General features: G+C 50.7%; 1 protein-coding gene and 1 long non-coding RNA gene across 2 annotated transcripts; one reads left to right on the top strand and one right to left on the bottom strand.

Annotated features, from left to right (window-relative positions):
• Positions 1–475: 475 nt before the first annotated feature.
• LOC120824663 (hexokinase-1-like) lies at positions 476–14,052 on the bottom strand. Its single transcript, XM_078079787.1, has 18 exons — positions 13,252–14,052; positions 9,838–10,000; positions 7,786–7,934; positions 7,058–7,177; positions 6,607–6,702; positions 6,118–6,217; positions 5,727–5,910; positions 5,329–5,484; positions 5,023–5,256; positions 4,618–4,922; positions 4,331–4,479; positions 4,128–4,247; positions 3,816–3,911; positions 3,058–3,157; positions 2,643–2,826; positions 2,386–2,541; positions 1,898–2,131; positions 476–1,550 (listed from the first exon to the last, which is right to left on the bottom strand). The coding sequence occupies exons 1-18, from the start codon at positions 13,312–13,314 to the stop codon at positions 1,397–1,399; spliced, it is 2,763 nt and encodes a 920-aa protein (XP_077935913.1). The 5' UTR covers positions 13,315–14,052; the 3' UTR covers positions 476–1,396.
• Positions 9,460–12,158, top strand: LOC144383084 (uncharacterized). The gene is made up of 2 exons (XR_013450539.1): positions 9,460–9,682; positions 9,831–12,158. It is a non-coding gene; the product is annotated as an uncharacterized LOC144383084 (long non-coding RNA).
• Positions 14,053–17,926: the final 3,874 nt, after the last annotated feature.

Raw genomic sequence — 17,926 nt, 5'->3', positions numbered from 1 at the left:
TTCATGTTGAGTGAACTAGAGAGAATCTAGTCGGTGCAGCTCGAGTGACACGTAGCGTCTAGTGAGGCGCGACAGACGTACGATGGGCTCTTTTATCGTGACATCTAAAGATTAAGTTTGTATTTAGTCAATACTAAAGACTCATTGGTCTGGTTTTTAACCACCTTCCCCACTTAGTCACTAAGCATGAAAATGCTGCTTGTTTGGGATTAGACTCATTTTGTTTCCATAACGCTTATGTGTTCATTTGCACCAAATAATCTTTTTAATACCATTAACAAAGCAGCGCCTCATGTGTGTCTTTCATCAGAAACTAAACTAAAAGATGAATACTTCTCTTCACCGCAGTAAAACAAATGCAGCTAATCAAGCTTGATTAAAAGCGGATGCATCTCCCCTTTGTATGAAGTCCCCCTCCAGTATTACAGGTTTAATCATGCACCATCTGCTGCTGGATAAGAAAGAAACACCAGGATTTACTTCACAACAAAATATAATTTAATGAATTCACTTCTCACCGTGGGACCAGAAATCTATATTAATGTAAAAAATAAAACAAAAACAATGAAAGCAAATGGGTACTCTCCTTTCGTCTTAATGTAAGGCATGCAGTCTCCACGGACAGGAACATTGAAAGCTACGGGTCGACACGGTAGGACACAAACGCACACCAAAGCCTCGCAGTGTCCACTCTTTTCTCGGGGGCCCAATAAACATTTATTCTCTGGCACAAACAATGAAGCAGAAGTGGGATACGTCACAACGCCAAACAGTATCGTAGTTCACAGACAGCGACGGGATTAAAGGTTACGGTGCAGCTGCAATGCTCTAAACACGTGAGTTACATGGATGTGTGCGTGGAAAGTGGTGGTTAGCCGAGCGTGCCGTGCGAGCGGGTTGCACAGACGCGAGGATGGTTTGAGCCGCCGTGACTCGTGCGTTCAACCCCTTTCGTGTTTTGCAGCGAGCCCTTTTTAGGAACTGGTTGAGCGGAGCTTTGTTAAGATGAGCGTGTGTGAGCTCTCATAGAAAAAGTGCTGACATTTTCCTGTGTCTATGGTGCAAATGACCTCTGGGATTTAAAGTGGCCTCAGATATATAAATACAATTACATATTTGCCTCCATATAAAAATAAAATTAGCAATACACAAATATTGCACACCTAATGAGTTTAGATTTATCAGCTTATTGAGGAAAATGTACAAACATGTAAATAATAAACGCTCTGATGCGGTATAAATAAATATTCAGATATTTCTATTCCTGCAGCACGACTCTGGCTATCTCTGTGTGTGTGTGTGTGGGGGGGGGCAGAGGTGGAGTCACGGCTGGCGATGGGGGATGGAGCTGGGCTGTGAAGGCAGGTGGAGGTCCCGGTGGAGCAGCGGGCGGGCCTCAGTGCTGCTGCTGAGCGACCAGCTCTCTCTGGCGGCAGCCCACGGCCGTGATGAGGGCGGCGCCCTTCCCGCTGCCGTCCTCCGACAGCAGGAAGTTGACGTCACATTTCGGGGCGAGCTCCTTCACCGTCTGCTGGAAGATCCGCGAGAAGCTGAGGAGGGGGGAGGAAACGGTGGTGAGGAGGCAGTTAAGCTTTCTACAAAAGTACTGCAAGATGGTTCTTTTGTCAACTAAGAGTCCAGAAAAAAAGGAGAAAAACTTCATATTTAATCAGCAGAAACCAGAAAATGTTTGTTTGACTATACAAATTGTTCTTTTGAACTATATTTTTTACTAATTGCCTCAGTGTGGCCTATTTCATTTTACGTCGGTAACAGCTGACGGGCTTTTAGTGTGAGAACCAGACGGGTGCAGCAGGTGCCCTCCACGCCTGATGCAAAAAAAAAAGCCTCCGTCAGCGTCCCGGTGAAAGTGGCGTTGCGCGGGGCGGAGGCTCACTGGGGGTGCAGCTTGTAGAGCGTGCCGTCCACGCCCACGGTGATGTCCAGGTGGTCCAGGCCGCGGTTCTCGCGGATCTTGTCCACCACGGCGGCCATGCCGGCGCCGCAGATCTGGGCCGCGCGGCGGGACACCGTGCCGCACACCTCCTTCACGATGATGCTGTCGTCACAGGTGCCGGCGAGGCCCAGCTGCTGCAGGATCGCCCTGACCTGCAGCAGCGCCAGGCGATCGCTGTGGAGGGAGAGGAGGGGGGAGAGAGGGGGGAGAGGTCAGCCAACAGCAGCAGAGTCACCCGATACCTCACAGCTGCCCCCGGAGGCAGAGGTGGGCTTAAGTGGTGTATAAAGCCACCGTCTCGCACCTGGGTTTGTCCCCGCGTTTCAAAGTCAATCTACTCGATCGCCGTGACAAAGTAGCAGCTTTTAGATCGCGTGGCCGTGCCTCACAAAGCTATGAATTGTGGGTAGTCGCCCCGGGGCACTCACCTCTCGATCTGCGACAGGAACTTTGTCTCAAAGATGCCCCTCGTCTTGAGCGTCTCCGAGATCTGTCCCCGGAAGAGGAAGCCCCGCTTGGTCAGATCGATCAGGATCTGCCTGACGATCTCGCCGAGGTACATGCCGCTGCACATCTTCTCGTACCTGGCGGGAGAGGGGGGCCGATCGTAGCTCAGGAGTCCCGTTTTTGCCAAACGGCGAGGTTCGAGGTGCGGCTCTCGGGGTCAGCGGGGGCGCGTCCTCACCTTTGTTTGCCCTCGTTGAGCGAGTTCTCGTCCACCGCCTGGTCGTACCTCGTCCGGATGTCGTCCAGGCAGCCGTTGTCTCCGAAGGCGCCCCACTCCATGTTGACGCACATGCGTCCCTCGTTCCCGTCCACGATCTCGATGTTCTTGGCCTCCTCCATGTAGCAGGCGTTGCTGCCGGTCCCTGGGGGGGGGGGGGGGGGGGACACGGGGCCCGTCAGCATCGACAGAAAGACACCTTTCCACCCGTAGGTCGGGCTTTTCTCATTGGTGATACATATACAAGAAGTGTTTGTTCTTCTGCATAGTCTGAATAAAACCTCATATAACCACGCTTACAAAAATCCACAGTACGACATTTCTTGGATAAAAAAGTCCTGGTGGTGCTGGTGGTGCTGGTGGTGCTGGACCTCACCTGCTATCAGTCCCACCTCGCAGTCGGGCTCCTCGTAGGCGCAGGTCATCATCGTCCCCACCGTGTCGTTCACGATGGCCACCACGTCCAGGTCGAACTCCTAAAACCAAACAAAAACTCACCTGTCAGAGGATGGACGCTTTGCGTTTTAATGTTAGGATTATTTCACCAAAGGTAAGAAGTTAACGATGCATAAAATCATTTCATGTCTCCAGTTTAAAGCCGGCGATCGATTCCTCGCTGAACACGATGCAGATCACACGCGAGCGCTTCCACAAACCGCACGCAGATCACAGGAGATCAGCTCCGCCGTCACTGAGCTAAATCTGAGTTTAAAACAACAGGAAAGACCCCCAAACTCCAGACACACAGCCCCCCCCCCCATGCTTTACCAATGTAACCACACACCGCTCTGGTCCCCCACCTCTTTACCTCTCAGGTAAGGATTAACAGTCGCTTAATACTTACTGGGTCCTCCATCTAAAAGGGTGAAACCGATATAAGAAACTCAAAAGGAGAGAATACATCGTGTTATTCTAATCTTTACCCATTTAATTCCAAGTGCTCCATTTCCATTTTTATCACATTTCTAAAGGTTGTTGCAGAAGTTTGTTGGAAGCCGGCCCTTTTTTAATACGAAGCCTTTTCAAAGCAACACGTTTTTAAAGCAAAGGACGAAACGTTGTCGTCTGTGCTGCAGCAGTTTTAGTAACTCGATACCCGCGGACGATCGGGTGCACTTCCTGTTTGCCGTTCACCTCTTTCCTCTTGATGGCGTCCCGGAGAAGCTCCACCACGTTCTCCCCCTCGCAGTCCGTGGCCTTGAATCCTTTGGTCCAGGTCACGAGGATTCCCTGCGGAGCACAGACGCGCCGAGCACGTGGGAAATTTGAAAGGTCGGGAGGAAAAAAAAAAAAAGCATTTCAGCACAATGGTGATGGATCCTTCAAAAAGGTTCTTAAGCCCAGTTGTGAATGTTGAAGAGGAGCCTCGTTTTGGGCTCGTGAGGGAAAAGGACAATCTGTTAAGAAAAGAATGGACGTGTCTTCGTGTCTTCCCGGGGAACCTACTGCGTCCAGGCTGGTCTGGTGGCAGGGGAAGGAGAAGGTGAAGCCCAGCGGCAGGCGGGCGCTCTTCATGCCCATGTAGTCCAGGAAGTCGGAGATGCAGTGCACGATGTGGTCGAAGAGCTGGGGAGGGACGGGGCCGTTAGTGAGTCTACGCGGGCTTTACGGAGGAATTGACGGAGCGGTTCGGGACCGAAGGTTCTTACCTCTTCTCCCGTGCCTTGCATGACCTCTATGGGAATGGCGTAGATCTTGTTGTGCATCTCCACCGATCGCTTCTTCCCGCTGCGGATCTTCACCAGCAGCACGCGGAAGTTGGTCCCGCCGAGGTCCAGAGCCAGGAAATCTCCGTTCTCTGCATGGCAAGAGAAGCACGAGGACCTTGTGTTGGCTTCATTTGAGAAGAAGTGTTTGTCTAATAGCGCCACAGGTGAGAGGGACGGACATCGGCTGTGGCGCTAAGCATTATGGGTCCTGTATACTCTCTGGTCACCTGTCCCGTCCGGCGTTGATCGGACGAAGGTGGGCAGCATCTTGACGGTGGCCTCCTGGTGGGAGGTCTTCTTCAGGCCTCTTTCGATCTCCTGCCTCATGCGCTTCTTCACCTCCAGCAGCTGCGCTTTGCTCAGCCGGAACTCCGCCATCGTCTGCTGGATCTGACGCGCCTGCTCCGTCAGCCGGTACGCCACGGCCGTCACCATGGCCGCGCCCTTCGCGCTGCCGCTCTCCGACAGCAGGAAGCGGACGTCCGAGTCCGGGACCAGGCGGCGCACCGTCTTGTGCAGACGGCGGGCGTATCTGTAGCAGGAGGAGGAGGGGGGCGGGGCTCAGCGTCAAATATTTACATTGATCAAAATGATTTTGATTTTTGGAACCCCATCTCCTAAAGGCCACTCACTGCGGGTGCATCTTGTAGAGCGACCCGTCGATGCCCACGGTGGTCCGCAGGCGGCCGACCCCCTTGTTGTCCTTGAGCCGGGCCAGGATGCCCCCCAGGGTGGAGGCGATGAGGTTGGCCGAGCGGAAGGACACGATGGTGCACACGTGCTGCACGGCCAGACAGTCCTCGTCGGACGGCTCCACGCCCAGCCTCGTCAGCGTCTCCATGCACTTCTTCAGGCCTTCTTTGCTCCTGCAATGAGGAGGGGGGGGGGGGGGTCAGCAGGGGTCAGGGGGAAAGGATCTTCTTAAGGGAGGGACCTACTTTTCTATAGCAGAGACGTGCTTGGTCTCGATCTTCCCTTTGGTCAGGAGCTCGGGGGTTATCCGCCCCTCGAACAGAAGCCCCTCTTTGGCCATCTTGACCAGGATGAGGCGAACCAGCTCTCCCATGTACATCCCGCTGGCCATCTTCTCGAACCTGAGCGGGGAGGGACAGGGCAGCGGTTGGTGGACACAGACCCAAAGCTGGTACTGCCGACCTGATGCTCTTTAGAAGATCTCCATTTCAAGGAGGTCATAGTTGCAGTTTGAGAAACAAATACAGATCTCTACAAGAATAAAGATGAGGAAGTATTCATTTACGACTGGAGCCGTCTGGGTTTTCGGACGTCTTTTGAGCGGGACTACTTGTAGCAACGAATAAAAAAAACGCCATCTTACAGCTGCTTCCCGGGGTTGATGGAGCCCCGGTCGATCTCGCGGTCGAACTCGGTGCGAAGGTCCTCCAGGGACCCGTCGTCCCCGAAGGCGCCCCACTCCGTGTTGATGCACATCCGGCCTTCGTCTCCTTCCACCTGGTCGATGTGACGCAGCTCCTCCATGTAGCAGGCGTTGGTTCCCGTCCCTGAAAGGACACACGCGTTTCTTTACGTTGCCCAGAGCTGCTTCGTCCTGGTCGGCGTCGTGGTTAAAGTAGCTCTGGCGCCCCCCACGGGTAGGAATGTGCTCATGGTAGTTTTTTCTCCTTTCCCCCCCCCCCTCAGCTCACGTCTCCCCACGTCCTCGGGCCACTGTTTGGTCTCCTCATCCAGCAGAGAGTCCGTGTCCTCACCTATGATGATGCCCACTTCGCAGCGCTGGTCGTCGAACCCGCAGGTCATCATGGTGCCGACCGTGTCGTTCACCACCGCCATGATGTCTGCCTCGTAGTCCTGGAGAGGAAAACCAGCTGATGTTTTTTCACCGTATAAACGTTTTGTATGTTGACTCATGAAATATTTGAACAACAATATCCGGTCATATAGGAAAAAAACTATTCAATGGGGGTTTTTTGGGGGTCAAAGAAATCAGATCTCTCAGAAAGGTCAGTAGGCGTATTATGAGGATCAATAATCAAATTACACTTTGCAATCGGGTTTAGCAGTAGAGCTCAAAGCCCAGAAGCCCCACATTAACCCGGACATCCACGATGAAGACGATGTTGAAGAAAACAAGTAATATTTTCTGTAAATGTACCACTTTACTCCTCTTTCTCCTCGTATATACACGCTTTATTTATTTTAAACCGTTGCATCTGGTTAAAAGAGACCAAAGGACTCACCCCTCGTTTCTGGATGGCCTTGTTCAGAAGATTCACCACATCCATGCCCTCCACCCCGCTGGCCTTGAACTTCTTCGTCCACGTCACCAGGACCGCCTGTGACCAGGGACACATTTAGGTCACGCTCGACGGGCTCGCCGTCGCTAGCCCCGCCCCTCACCACTTCCTCCCGGTTTTATTGACTGACGTTTTAGCGTGTGGCCCTTTTGTTTTTTTAATTGTAAGATAAAACTTGAAGGTTTTAGACTGATGGACAAGATGTGTGTGTGTGACTGAAGGTCAGACAACAGGAAGTGGCCCGCTGGGGTCGCAGATGGTTGACCTCAGACTGGTGGGTTCGTGGCTCCTATTGGCCCGCTTATGTTTTATGTGATTTGTCAAAAGGCAGAAGGTCGTCCATCCCAGGTCCGACCTGCAGACTCCATCGCGGTAGAAGGAGGAGGCCGTTTACCTCGTCCAGCTTGGTTTGGGCGCAGGGGAAGGAGAAGGTAAATCCCACAGGAATCTTTTTGTCTTTGATCTTCTGCTTCTCCATGAAGTCGCCGAGGCAATCCGCCACATGGGCGAAGAGCTGCAGAGAGAGAGAGGGAACGTATTTCAACACGTGATCAGAGCTTCATACTGGAGAAGTCGAGAGTCCCAACGAGGGTTTACTGTCCTGAACCAGAACCTTTTTATTCCTCTTTGTCAGATTGCAGTTTGTGTTTTAACAAACCTCGTTGTTCAAATGTAAGGGGACATTTTGGAGCAGCTGTCCCGCGCTGACGTTTCATCCAACAGCATCTGGCCTTTATGTTGTGATTATCATGTTACAACCCGGCCGCCGGCTGTCCCGCCCCCCCCCCCCCCCTCCACCCCACGGCCCCCCCCTGAGTTAACCGAAGGTCAGTGTCGGCTTCTTGTCGAGACGTTATTAACGGGGGTCGTTTTACACGTGTTGACCCTCGAGCTGACCTCCGGGCGCTGCTCGCTGCGGACCGCTCAGCTTCTGCCTTTTGACGATTTACTGCGTGTGGACGGATGTTAAATTGAAACATCCATAACGTGACAAACAAAAATATAGTACGTATACGTATATTTAAGATAAGATCAAAGTTAGTTTAGCATTTGAGGGGGCGAGAAGCGGGATTCAAACTGAATAGAATATTTAAAGAGGGGGAGGAAAGGGGGAGTGTTCACCTGTGACCCGCTGCCGTGGATGATGTCATCGGGGGTCTCGTAGACCTGGCTCTCCATCTGCACCGGCTGCTTCTTGTCCTGCGTCACTTTGACCCGCAGGATCCTGAAGTTTGACCCCCCGAGATCCAGAGCTATGAAGTCGCCCTTCTCTGTAAAGATAAAGTGCACCGATACGGAGCAACGATTAACCAAAAACATTTAGTCCCCAGTGAGCCAAAGACCTTTGGATCGGCGCGGATGAATTGGTCTTCATCCTCGTCTTTAGATTCACGTTGTATTTATTAACCCTAACGGGGTTACGGACTTGAACGTTTAAGGACTGTGGAGTGAAGCTTATAATAGTGTTTGCACTCCCTCGACTGACCACCAGGGGGCAACTCCTCTGGTCCTATAGAGCTATTCTGCTTCAGGGCGGGGCTACAGAGTGATTGACAGGTCTCCACCTGGGCTGTGTAAGGCGTCTCCATGTCGCGTAGTGTAGGAAGATGACTTTATACTCTCGTATGTTTTTTTAGCTCATCGCTCTCTTAGTTTTGGATACGACTGGTTGATTGACAGCGAGCGCGGATTGCGTGTCACATGAGACAGCGTGTGAGCGGACGAGCGTTTCGCTGCTGCTGGGGATCAGACATGTGACCTTTCCGGTTTCAGAGAACACCGCCGGGACGTCCCGCCGGCCGAGCAAACAATGTTCCTCTTTGAGCGTCTATCTGACACCACAGAAGAAGAGCCGCCTCCTCATCAGCAACACTAAACACGAATAAAACTCACCGTCATAGCTTCATATGTAGCGTTAAACTACTTTTATCATATACAATGTAGGTGGAGTGTGTGTATTTGTGTGTGTACCTTTATGCTTATGTGTGTGTGTGTGTGTGTGTGTGTGTGTACGAAGGTGTGTATGTAGAGGAAGAGTGATAAGTTGTTCCTGTCACCAAGGAAACTCATCACGTCTGTCGTTGCCAGTCAGGCTGTTGTCCGTTTTGAAACCGTCGCCATGGCTTCACCTCTTCTGCCCTTTCGGGTGATGCACCCTCGGCCTCTCCGTGGCCGGCGGAGCCTCCAGAGGTTAAGAATAACCCGTCGTCTCTCCCCTGGCCGCGGAACGTCAGCGGCACAAAGCTTTATCCGAGAGCAGATAATGATATCGTACGCAGAGCAGCTGAGAGCAAGCAGATGTTTGCCGCTATTTAACATCTAATAAACCTCTCATCCAATTACATGTAATGGGATATTTTAATTGTAACGTCTGCATTTGGATATTTTAAAATTAAATCAATCTGCAACTTTGATATATTTCAGTGGTTCTCAAACTTTTTCTGTCGAGCCCCAGTTTGGAGGAAGAAATGAAACAAAATGCTCCATGCTGAATTTTTATTGAAATAACATTTTGTGACTCCATGTGTGCTTTTATTAATAATGGAATAAAGAGAAATTTAAGTTACTTTCATGTAAATCTCAAAGAAGTCAACACAAAGCATGGGTAAAATGCAGAGAACAATTTCCTCTAATAAAGGATTCTAAATAAAAATCTACATTTCCCCCTGGCCACTCGTCCCCCACCTGTAATACCTCCGCGCCCCACCAGAGGGTCGCGCCCCACAGTTTGAGAACCACAGATTTAAGCCTTAATCAGAATTTTACTTTCAACATGGTTCACTGTGTATTACGCAGGTCCTCAGATCGTCTTTCAATTAAACTCAAATCAATTAAACTGACGTCAAGAGGTCTGCGGGACGGCTGCAGAGCCCCGATGCGGCTGGCCGACCCCTTTGGCCCCGAGGCATGAAACAAACAACAGAGATCCACACCCGGAGGCCCGGAGAGAGGCCCGGCGCTTCCACCGCGTCAGCACACTGTTTACAGGCGGAGTGAACCGGGCGCTGCCTCAACGCCGGTACAGTGCACAGTCCGAATTATTCAGCTCACTATTTGCAAAATAAAAACAAAAAAAGGTTTGTCTGTCTTTTGTGCAGCAGAACCATAGATCGTGTGTATTTATGTACGGGCACGTGTGTTGCTGCCTCAATGATGTGTTTTTGCAGACCGCACCTGATCCGTCGGGGATGGACCTCACGAAGGTGGGCAGCATCTTGACGGTGGCCGTGGGACTGGTGTCGCGGCCGAGGCCGTTCTCCATTTCCCTGCGGAACCGGTTCATGATGTCCTTCAACGTGTCATCGGAGAACCGCATGGAGAACAGGTACTTATCAATCTGAGGAGCAGAGACATAACAACAAATGTGAAGATAAACCGGGCAAGAGCAACACAGTTTGGGACTTTCCTCTTTTCCATGGACGTGAAATTAAACATCAATTAGGGCTAGTTAGTTAGTTTCACTAGTGCGAATCACTAGAGGCACCTTATAATTATAGCAGTAACGCTGCTGAAAGGATTATTTTGACAAAACAACTCTTGTTGTGTGGGTTTGAGCTGACATGACAGGCCGGGATATGTGTACGCTAGCTATCCTCATTAGCACTAGTCATGTGTACGCTAGCTATCCTCATTAGCACTAGTCATGTGTATGCTAGATATCATCATTAGCACTAGTCATGTGTATGCTAGCTATCATCATTAGCACCAGTCATGTGTATGCTAGCTATCATCATTAGCACTAGTCATGTGTACGCTAGCTATCATCATTAGCACTAGTCATGTGTATGCTAGCTATCATCATTAGCACTAGTCATGTGTACGCTAGCTATCATCATTAGCACTAGTCATGTGTACACTAGCTATCATAACTAACACTAGTCATGTGTACGCTAGCTATCCTCATTAGCACTAGTCATGTGTACGCTAGCTATCATCATTAGCACTAGTCATGTGTAGGCTAGCTATCATCATTAGCACTAGTCATGTGTACGCTAGCTATCATAACTAACACTAGTCATGTGTATGCTAGCTATCCTCATTAGCACTAGTCATGTGTACGCTAGCTATCATAACTAACACTAGTCATGTGTATGCTAGCTATCCTCATTAGCACTAGTCATGTGTACGCTAGCTATCATCATTAGCACTAGTCATGTGTAGGCTAGCTATCATCATTAGCACTAGTCATGTGTACGCTAGCTATCATAACTAACACTAGTCATGTGTATGCTAGCTATCCTCATTAGCACTAGTCATGTGTACGCTAGCTATCCTCATTAGCACTAGTCATGTGTACGCTAGCTATCATAACTAACACTAGCCATGTGTACGCTAGCTATCATTAGCACTAGTCATGTGCATGCTAGATATCATCATTAGCATTAGTCATGTATACGCTAGCTATCATAACTAACACTAGTCATGTGTACGCTAGCTATCATCATTAGCACTAGTCATGTGTACGGTATGCTAGATATCATCATTAGCACTAGCCAAGTGTATGCCAGCTCTTAGCTTTAGAGCTATCTATCTATGTGTTTGCTAGATATCATTATTAGCACTAGCCAGGTGTATGCTAGCTCTTAGCATTAGCGCTAGCATTGGCCTTAAGTGAATCAGATACTAATTCCGAGGTTCAGCAATGACATTAATGTCCCTCTCTCCACGGTCTGAGGAGTCTGGAGCTTTTGGTTTTATAGGACTGGAGGGCAGTGGCGAGTCTTCTTTTGTCCCCAATCGACATCAAGATGAGCTAATAGCTAAATTAAATAGCAATTGCCAGCTCTTATGGCCGTGCTTGCATACTTTACACTAAAATATCAAGATGTGGACCTACGTTTCTGAGGAACCCGGCCACATACACATGCATTGATTTTCAGCTGGAAAAGGTGATCTGGGGGTTTAATTGCTCTTTCGCTAATTGCGTGAGAGGTGTGTTTGTTACTGCAGCTGCGTTTCAGCTACAAAGTCAATAGATCGATACATATGAATGTAGTTCTTTGATTGTTCCAGACGAAGCCTGAAACCAGATACTGATGTAGAAATATGTTGACGTGGGGCCAAAAAAAGTTCAATAAAAAAATCCAATAAAAATCAGTGCAGAAACAGAATAATCAGTTTATTTTCAACAGCAGCATTGTGCAGTTGCATTTAAAGCCTAATTAAGGGAAGTGTGGCGGGAGGATTTTCCGTGCACACTCGCTGTTCTGTTACATAATGACACGGTGCATGTCGGGTACAACGCGGCACAAAAGGAAAACACAGTCTGCACATTTGTGGCCCATCAGGCTCATCGGTGTGGCGTTACTTTTATTGGCCTCCACAAACGACGAATGCAACGCAAAGTGCCACGACTTCAATAGAGTGCATTGAATGCAGTATTTCCAGAAAATGGGGGACAAATCATTTCTTTTTTTTATACTTCTGTTGTTGACCTTGAGTTTCTGTGCAAAGGCTGTAAATAAAAATTTGGCAAAATACAGCATCATATAAAAGCTGCATCTTATTTGAACGTTTATTTATCAATTTAAGCTACAAGATTCCTATAGCGGGCTAAATTAAACCTTAAATGTTTTAATACAAATACCATCAGGTGCCAATGTATAAATAGCTGCACCAACACAATCAAATGGGCTAAATTTAGCCTGCGCATCTTATCTCTTCTGGATACGAGTGAATGTCCTCCACTGTGTGTTTGAACAGCTCGGCTTTGTAAATAGAACATCCTGGGTCAAAGGGTTCTTTTATTATCGCGTCGCTAAATCCGCATTTCTGCATCGTTTTCACACTTCTTGTCCAGACCTCGAGTGCTCTGGTCTGCTGCTCTGTGGGGAACTTTCTTCCTTCTTAAAGAGAGTTTTACTACGCCATCAACCCCCCCACACCCCCCTTGCAAACCCGTGGACTAACGCCCCCCCCTGAGAGCCCCTCGCCGGTCTGTGAGAGGCTTCCTCTACTCCACCGGAGGCCTCTTTCTATCTCAGGTTTCATCTGTGTGCTGCTAACAAATTTATGTCGCCTTCGCCTAAAGGGTAACAAGAGACCGAGTGAGCTAACAGAGGGATGATGAGACAGGGGGGTTGGGGGGGGCAGAGGGGGGCGGGGCCGGGAGAGGCGAGGGGAGGGGAGGGGGGAGGAGCTTGTGGAGCTCACGACTTCGCTGACACCTGTCTGCTTTCAGACGCCCTGGCAACCGACGCTCCTGAAACCCTCCTGACGGAAGGTGTGTGACCCCCCCCCCCCCCCATCACCACCACCCCCATCACTACCACCACCACCATCACCCCCACCAACATCGCCCCCACCCCCATCACTACCACCATCACCACCCCCACCAACATCAACCCGACCACCATCATCAGTGACCACAGCCCCTTTTCTCAAGGACATCCACGGCAAACACCGATAACCCCTTACCAAAGTCAATCAAACCCCAAAGAGTTCATAAAGGCCTCCTCCTCTACTTGCCTGACAATGCCCCCTCCGGCCCCCGGCAACCCCGCCCCCCCCCCCTGCCCCACAGCCTCGGCGCCCTGACACGCAGCTACCGGGCGTCCATGGCCGCTGTCACATCTCAAACTCACTCACCTTCTTGAGTTGATCATCCTTCAACTCGGTGAAGTAGTAGGCGAGGAGCTGAGCCGCTATCATCCTGCCTGCTGCTGCGCCGCGGAGCTGTCAGCACAAACGAGGGGCTGGTCCGAGAGTCGAAGGAGCGTCTCCCTCCAGGCTGATCCCTCTTTATCCTGAGGTGGAGGAAGGAGCAGGCCCTGCGCCGAGCACTGGCAAGGTTAAAAAAGACAGCGGCAGGTGGGGGGGGGCAAAGTCTGGCGAGACGAACCGGGCGCCTGCTGCTCTGCGGCAGCCTCTCACGCACACACAGACGCACACACTTTAAACACACAAAACACACACACAGAGGCTGTGGTTCGACGTGTGCCCTCCTCTGAGCTGCTAGCTCCCTGTTAGCTCTGAGGGGGGTGGGGAGGGGGAATGGTGGTTCTGCTACGCCCAACCCCCACCGTCCGGCCTGATTGGCTGAGCCGGGGACGGGGGGGAGGGAGAGGAAGGAGGGGAGGGCCGAGAGAGGGAAGGAGGGGGCTGCTCCTACAGCAGCATTGGAGTGATAAAGGGGAGGAGGGGGGAGGCAGAAGGGGGGAGGAGGGGGGGCCTGATGGCCTGCTCGTCTTCTCCCAGCAGCAAGCACGGAACCTGTCTGTCCGCCGCGTTGCCACGGCAGCCAGCATCGGCGTACGTGCAGGCGAGCGAGGCAGCCGCGCCATGATGTCATCGGCCCTGACGCGCGCATGTAGCATCGGCTGCAGGGATGAAGGTCATCAGATGCGAGCCGCCACATCTGACCGTCTCTCAGCAGCTCTGCACATTTCTACGGTTGAAGATCTTCTTATCTCCTGCAACACTCCCCCGTCTCCCCCCCCGTCTCCCCCCGTCTCCCCCCCGTCTCCCCCCCTCACACTAGTGACATGTGCTCTTCAACACGGGACCCAACTTTAATTGCACCGAACATACATTACGCATGCTGTGTTTTAAACACTAAGCAAACAGTCTTGACCTCTTGGCACTGAGACAATACTTTAATGTCTCTTCACCACGTTTAAAGTTGCACAAATATGTTCGAAACAAACAAAGACGTCCTTTCAAAACTATAATATTCTAATATTCACCGTGTTTTGCTTGTGAAACCTTTCCGAGCTGCTCGCGACTGAACAAACACTCAACGATGTTAAAATAAATGTGTGTGTGTGAACAGTTGCACAATTCTAACAAACAGAAACACTATTTTTGGTTCCTTTTGAAGCGTTGACCTTTGCGTGCACCGACTGACCCGTTTACTTTCGCTTGCTAGCTTCTAGGAGCGTAGCGGACTTGTGACCCTGTTCGGTTCTGCCGGGTACTTTGTTGCGTTCACTTGTAGCTGCGGGTGTGAATGAGTGACCGATTAAAAGATTAGAGGGATCACATTAAAGCTGGCTGTCTTTTATGTGCAGCCGGTGAAGTGCATTGTGGGAAATATCTTCTGATTTCTAATCCGCGGAACGCTTGAAATGACGTTGCACGATGGGCAACTGAAGGCTTTGATTTGCTCATCGAGTCTGATGCAACAGGACCCCCTCCACCCCCCCCCCCGCTGCTACACATCTACGTCACCCCTCTGCGTGACCCGGGTCTGCTGACTCAGTGACGGGCGAAGCCTGTGACGTAGCCCAATGGCTTTAATCCCCCCACCCAATAAGGGAGGCCGAGGGGGGGGGGGGGCTCTGAAGGAGAGAAGCCTTCCTGGTGTCATGGCTGCTTCAGGGTGACCTTCTCTGGTGACCTTTTATATATTTGTAGTTGCTCCAGGGTCCCTATTTACCCAACAACCCCCCCCCCCCCCCGCCCTACCTACCCCCCAGCTACGTGGACTCTGGAAAGTTACACAAAGAAAGACAATTTGACCTTTTCTGAACAGGATTAAGGGTTATAGTTAAGAGAGCAGTCATCTGAGTTGACAGGTAGGACCCCCACCCCCCCCCCCCCCCCCACCCTCTCATACATGCATCTCATCCATCTGAATCTACTCCTCCCGTTGCTTCACCCTCACTGATGATCAACGCGTCGGGTGGAGCGAGTGGAGAAGCATCCTCACACGAAACACCACCAACGGGCTAAAAAGAAAAGCAAAAGAAGGTTCGGAATGTGGAATTGGCTCCACCTCGTTTGCCGTGGAAAGAGCTATTCTGTGCATTTCCTTTTTTCCCCTGGAAGCAGAGTGAAGCCCCCCCCGTGTGAAGCCCCCCCCCGTGTGAAGCCCCCCAGAGTGAAGCCCCCCCCGTGAGCGCGGCCCCTCACACGGGCCCACTTCCTGCTCATCGTATCATCCATGCTCCAATAAGCTGCTTTATTCCCACTGCAAACAGGCTGCGTACCGGCGCCCGGGGGAGGAGGGAGGAATCCAGCAGGAGACCCCCCCCCCCCCCACACACACACACACAGTCTAACAACACAGCAGCACGGCTAATAAACAGCAATCAGCTGAAGCTTGTAAAGTTTGGTATTTAGTGGAGAGATGATTATTTTTTGGGAATCTTTCCAGCTGGGAGTGTGTGTGTGTGTGTGTGTGTGTGTGTGTGTGTGTGTGTGTGTGTTAGTGGGGGGGTCAGTCAGCCTGCTGTGAGCGTGGGCGGCAGTAAAAATAAAATGCCCGATAGAGAGTCTGGGTCAAAGGGCAACACGCCGATAGCTCCCAGCACACATTAGGATTTAGCTCTGTGACGCTCAAAGCTCTGAAAAACTGAACATAACAATATTGTGTGAACATAAACTCACCGGCCAGTTTATCAGCTTCACCTGTTCAACTGCTCGTCAACACAAATCCGCCATGGCTGCAACTCCACGCATTAGGGCGCGTAGACGTGGTGAAGACGACTCGCCGAGCTCAAACCGAGCGTCACAACGGGGGAGAAAAGGGGATCTGAGTGACTTTGATCGTGGCTGTTGGTGTTTCTCGAGGGTTCACAGAGAAGACTGGTTGAAGATGATAGAAAGACAACAGTAACTCAACCCGTGGAACCTTGGAGAAGTTGTGCCACAGCAGCGGCGGAGCGGAACCAACAGGAAACTGAGACTACATCTCACACAGGGTCACCACACTGGGACAATAGAAGATCTGAGGAGTCTCATTTCCGCTGTGACTTGTGACTTGTAACGTGCAGTAAACAACATGAGAGCATGCGGCGACGCTGCAGGCCGCTGCTGAGATCGTATGGAGACAGAACACGTACGCCAACACAAAAACAAAACAGCCGGCTGTTTATTCTCATTTTTATTTTCCCAGGCAAAGGCCCGCGACCCATTAAAGAACGGGCCCGCGACCCACCAGTGGGCAAATGCTGCAGCCTCCCCCCGCGTGGTGTTGCGGACCACAGTGTACCGTCTTCTGATGGCCGCATGCAGCAGGATGCTGCACCGCGTCACAGGGTATCCGCGTCATCCCAAACTCCATTTCTCGAACACGACGATGAGTTCGTGCACTCCGATCAACGGCCTTTGGGATGCGGAGGAACGGGACGTTTGCGCCGTAGACGTGCAGCCGACAAACCTGCAGCGACTGCGTGATGCCCTGATGTGGATCAATATGGAGCAACATCTGTGAGCAATGTCCCCAACACCTGGTTGAAAGTTTGCCGCCAACAATTAAGCAGTTCTGAAGGCAAAAGGGGTCCAACCGTTGACTAGCGGACTGATGAAGTGAGCGTCGGCTTAGGGGATGTTTATTATACCTGCCATGGATATTTTTATATCGCTTTTACAGTCTTCATTTGTTGTCTTTGTGTCTTTATACAGCTCGTTTATTAGGTATTATTTGGCAGAACATTGTTCTCTTGTATCTTCGGGAACCAAAAATCCAAATCCCCCATCGGCTGATCGTCTACAACAGCTCCAGGTAACAGACACCAGGGGGCAGCACCGCACAGAGAATAACACTCGAATACACGAATACGATACTGGGACATTTTATTAATGTCTTCTGGTTCTGAAGAAGTCTGAGAAATCGGTGGGTTGAGACCTCCGAACATCTGAAGGATGTTCATAGATTAGTTAAGATATTTTATTTATATTTCATTATGGGAAATGTAGGAGGTTTTTAATCAGACTCACAGGGGGAAGCAGAATTTACATCATTTAATTCAATAAAAGCAGTTATGCTATAATGTAAAAACACTACAATGAAATGTCACGCATTTAAAGTGTTTACTACGTGGAAGATTTACTATATATATGTTACTTTCAGTACTTTGCATGAACTGAAAGCACGCCGATGCTCTCTGATGAAGAATGAATATGCAGGCCAGGTCCTCTAAACAGAGGGGTGGTCCTGGAGGTGTGACACGTCTTGTAAATTCATGGAGGCCCAACAGCCCCCCGCGGCGCCGCTCCTCGGCCCCGTTACCCTGAGATGTGCTCGTGCGGATGGAAATAGCCGCTGTGCCTCCTGCACGGTGGCAATTGGGCGGCGTCGCTGCGACGAGGGCGACTGGCTGCTTAAAAATAGCCCACAGGTGTCGCGCCAAGGAGAAGGAGAACCCTAAAAAGGTCTCAGGAGGCCTTTGCCATTTGCCAGCACGTATTGTCAAAATGTCTTTTGTGCTTGATGAACGTTTGAGTGTAAAGGTGAGGCGTCTCGTCTCCTTTTAATCTCGTTAGAAAAGCAAAATCCGTCGTCCTGCCAAGACTCTTAAGATCTTCTTTTTTCCTTTTC

This window comes from Gasterosteus aculeatus, chromosome 9 (assembly GCF_964276395.1).
Source record: "Gasterosteus aculeatus chromosome 9, fGasAcu3.hap1.1, whole genome shotgun sequence".
NCBI classification, from domain to species: Eukaryota; Metazoa; Chordata; class Actinopteri; order Perciformes; family Gasterosteidae; genus Gasterosteus; species Gasterosteus aculeatus.
This window is presented reverse-complemented; position numbering and strand designations above follow the sequence as displayed.

Excerpts from the sequence above, each read along its gene's own strand:
- LOC120824663 (XM_078079787.1), bottom strand. The coding sequence starts at position 13,314 with ATGATAGCGGCTCAGCTCCTCGCCTACTACTTCACCGAGTTGAAGGAT. Across the intron at positions 5,257-5,328 it reads CACGTCTCTGCTATAGAAAA|GAGCAAAGAAGGCCTGAAGA; the intron begins GTAGGTCCCTCC and ends TCCTCATTGCAG. Across the intron at positions 1,551-1,897 it reads CTCTACAAGCTGCACCCCCA|CTTCTCGCGGATCTTCCAGC; the intron begins GTGAGCCTCCGC and ends CCCCCTCCTCAG.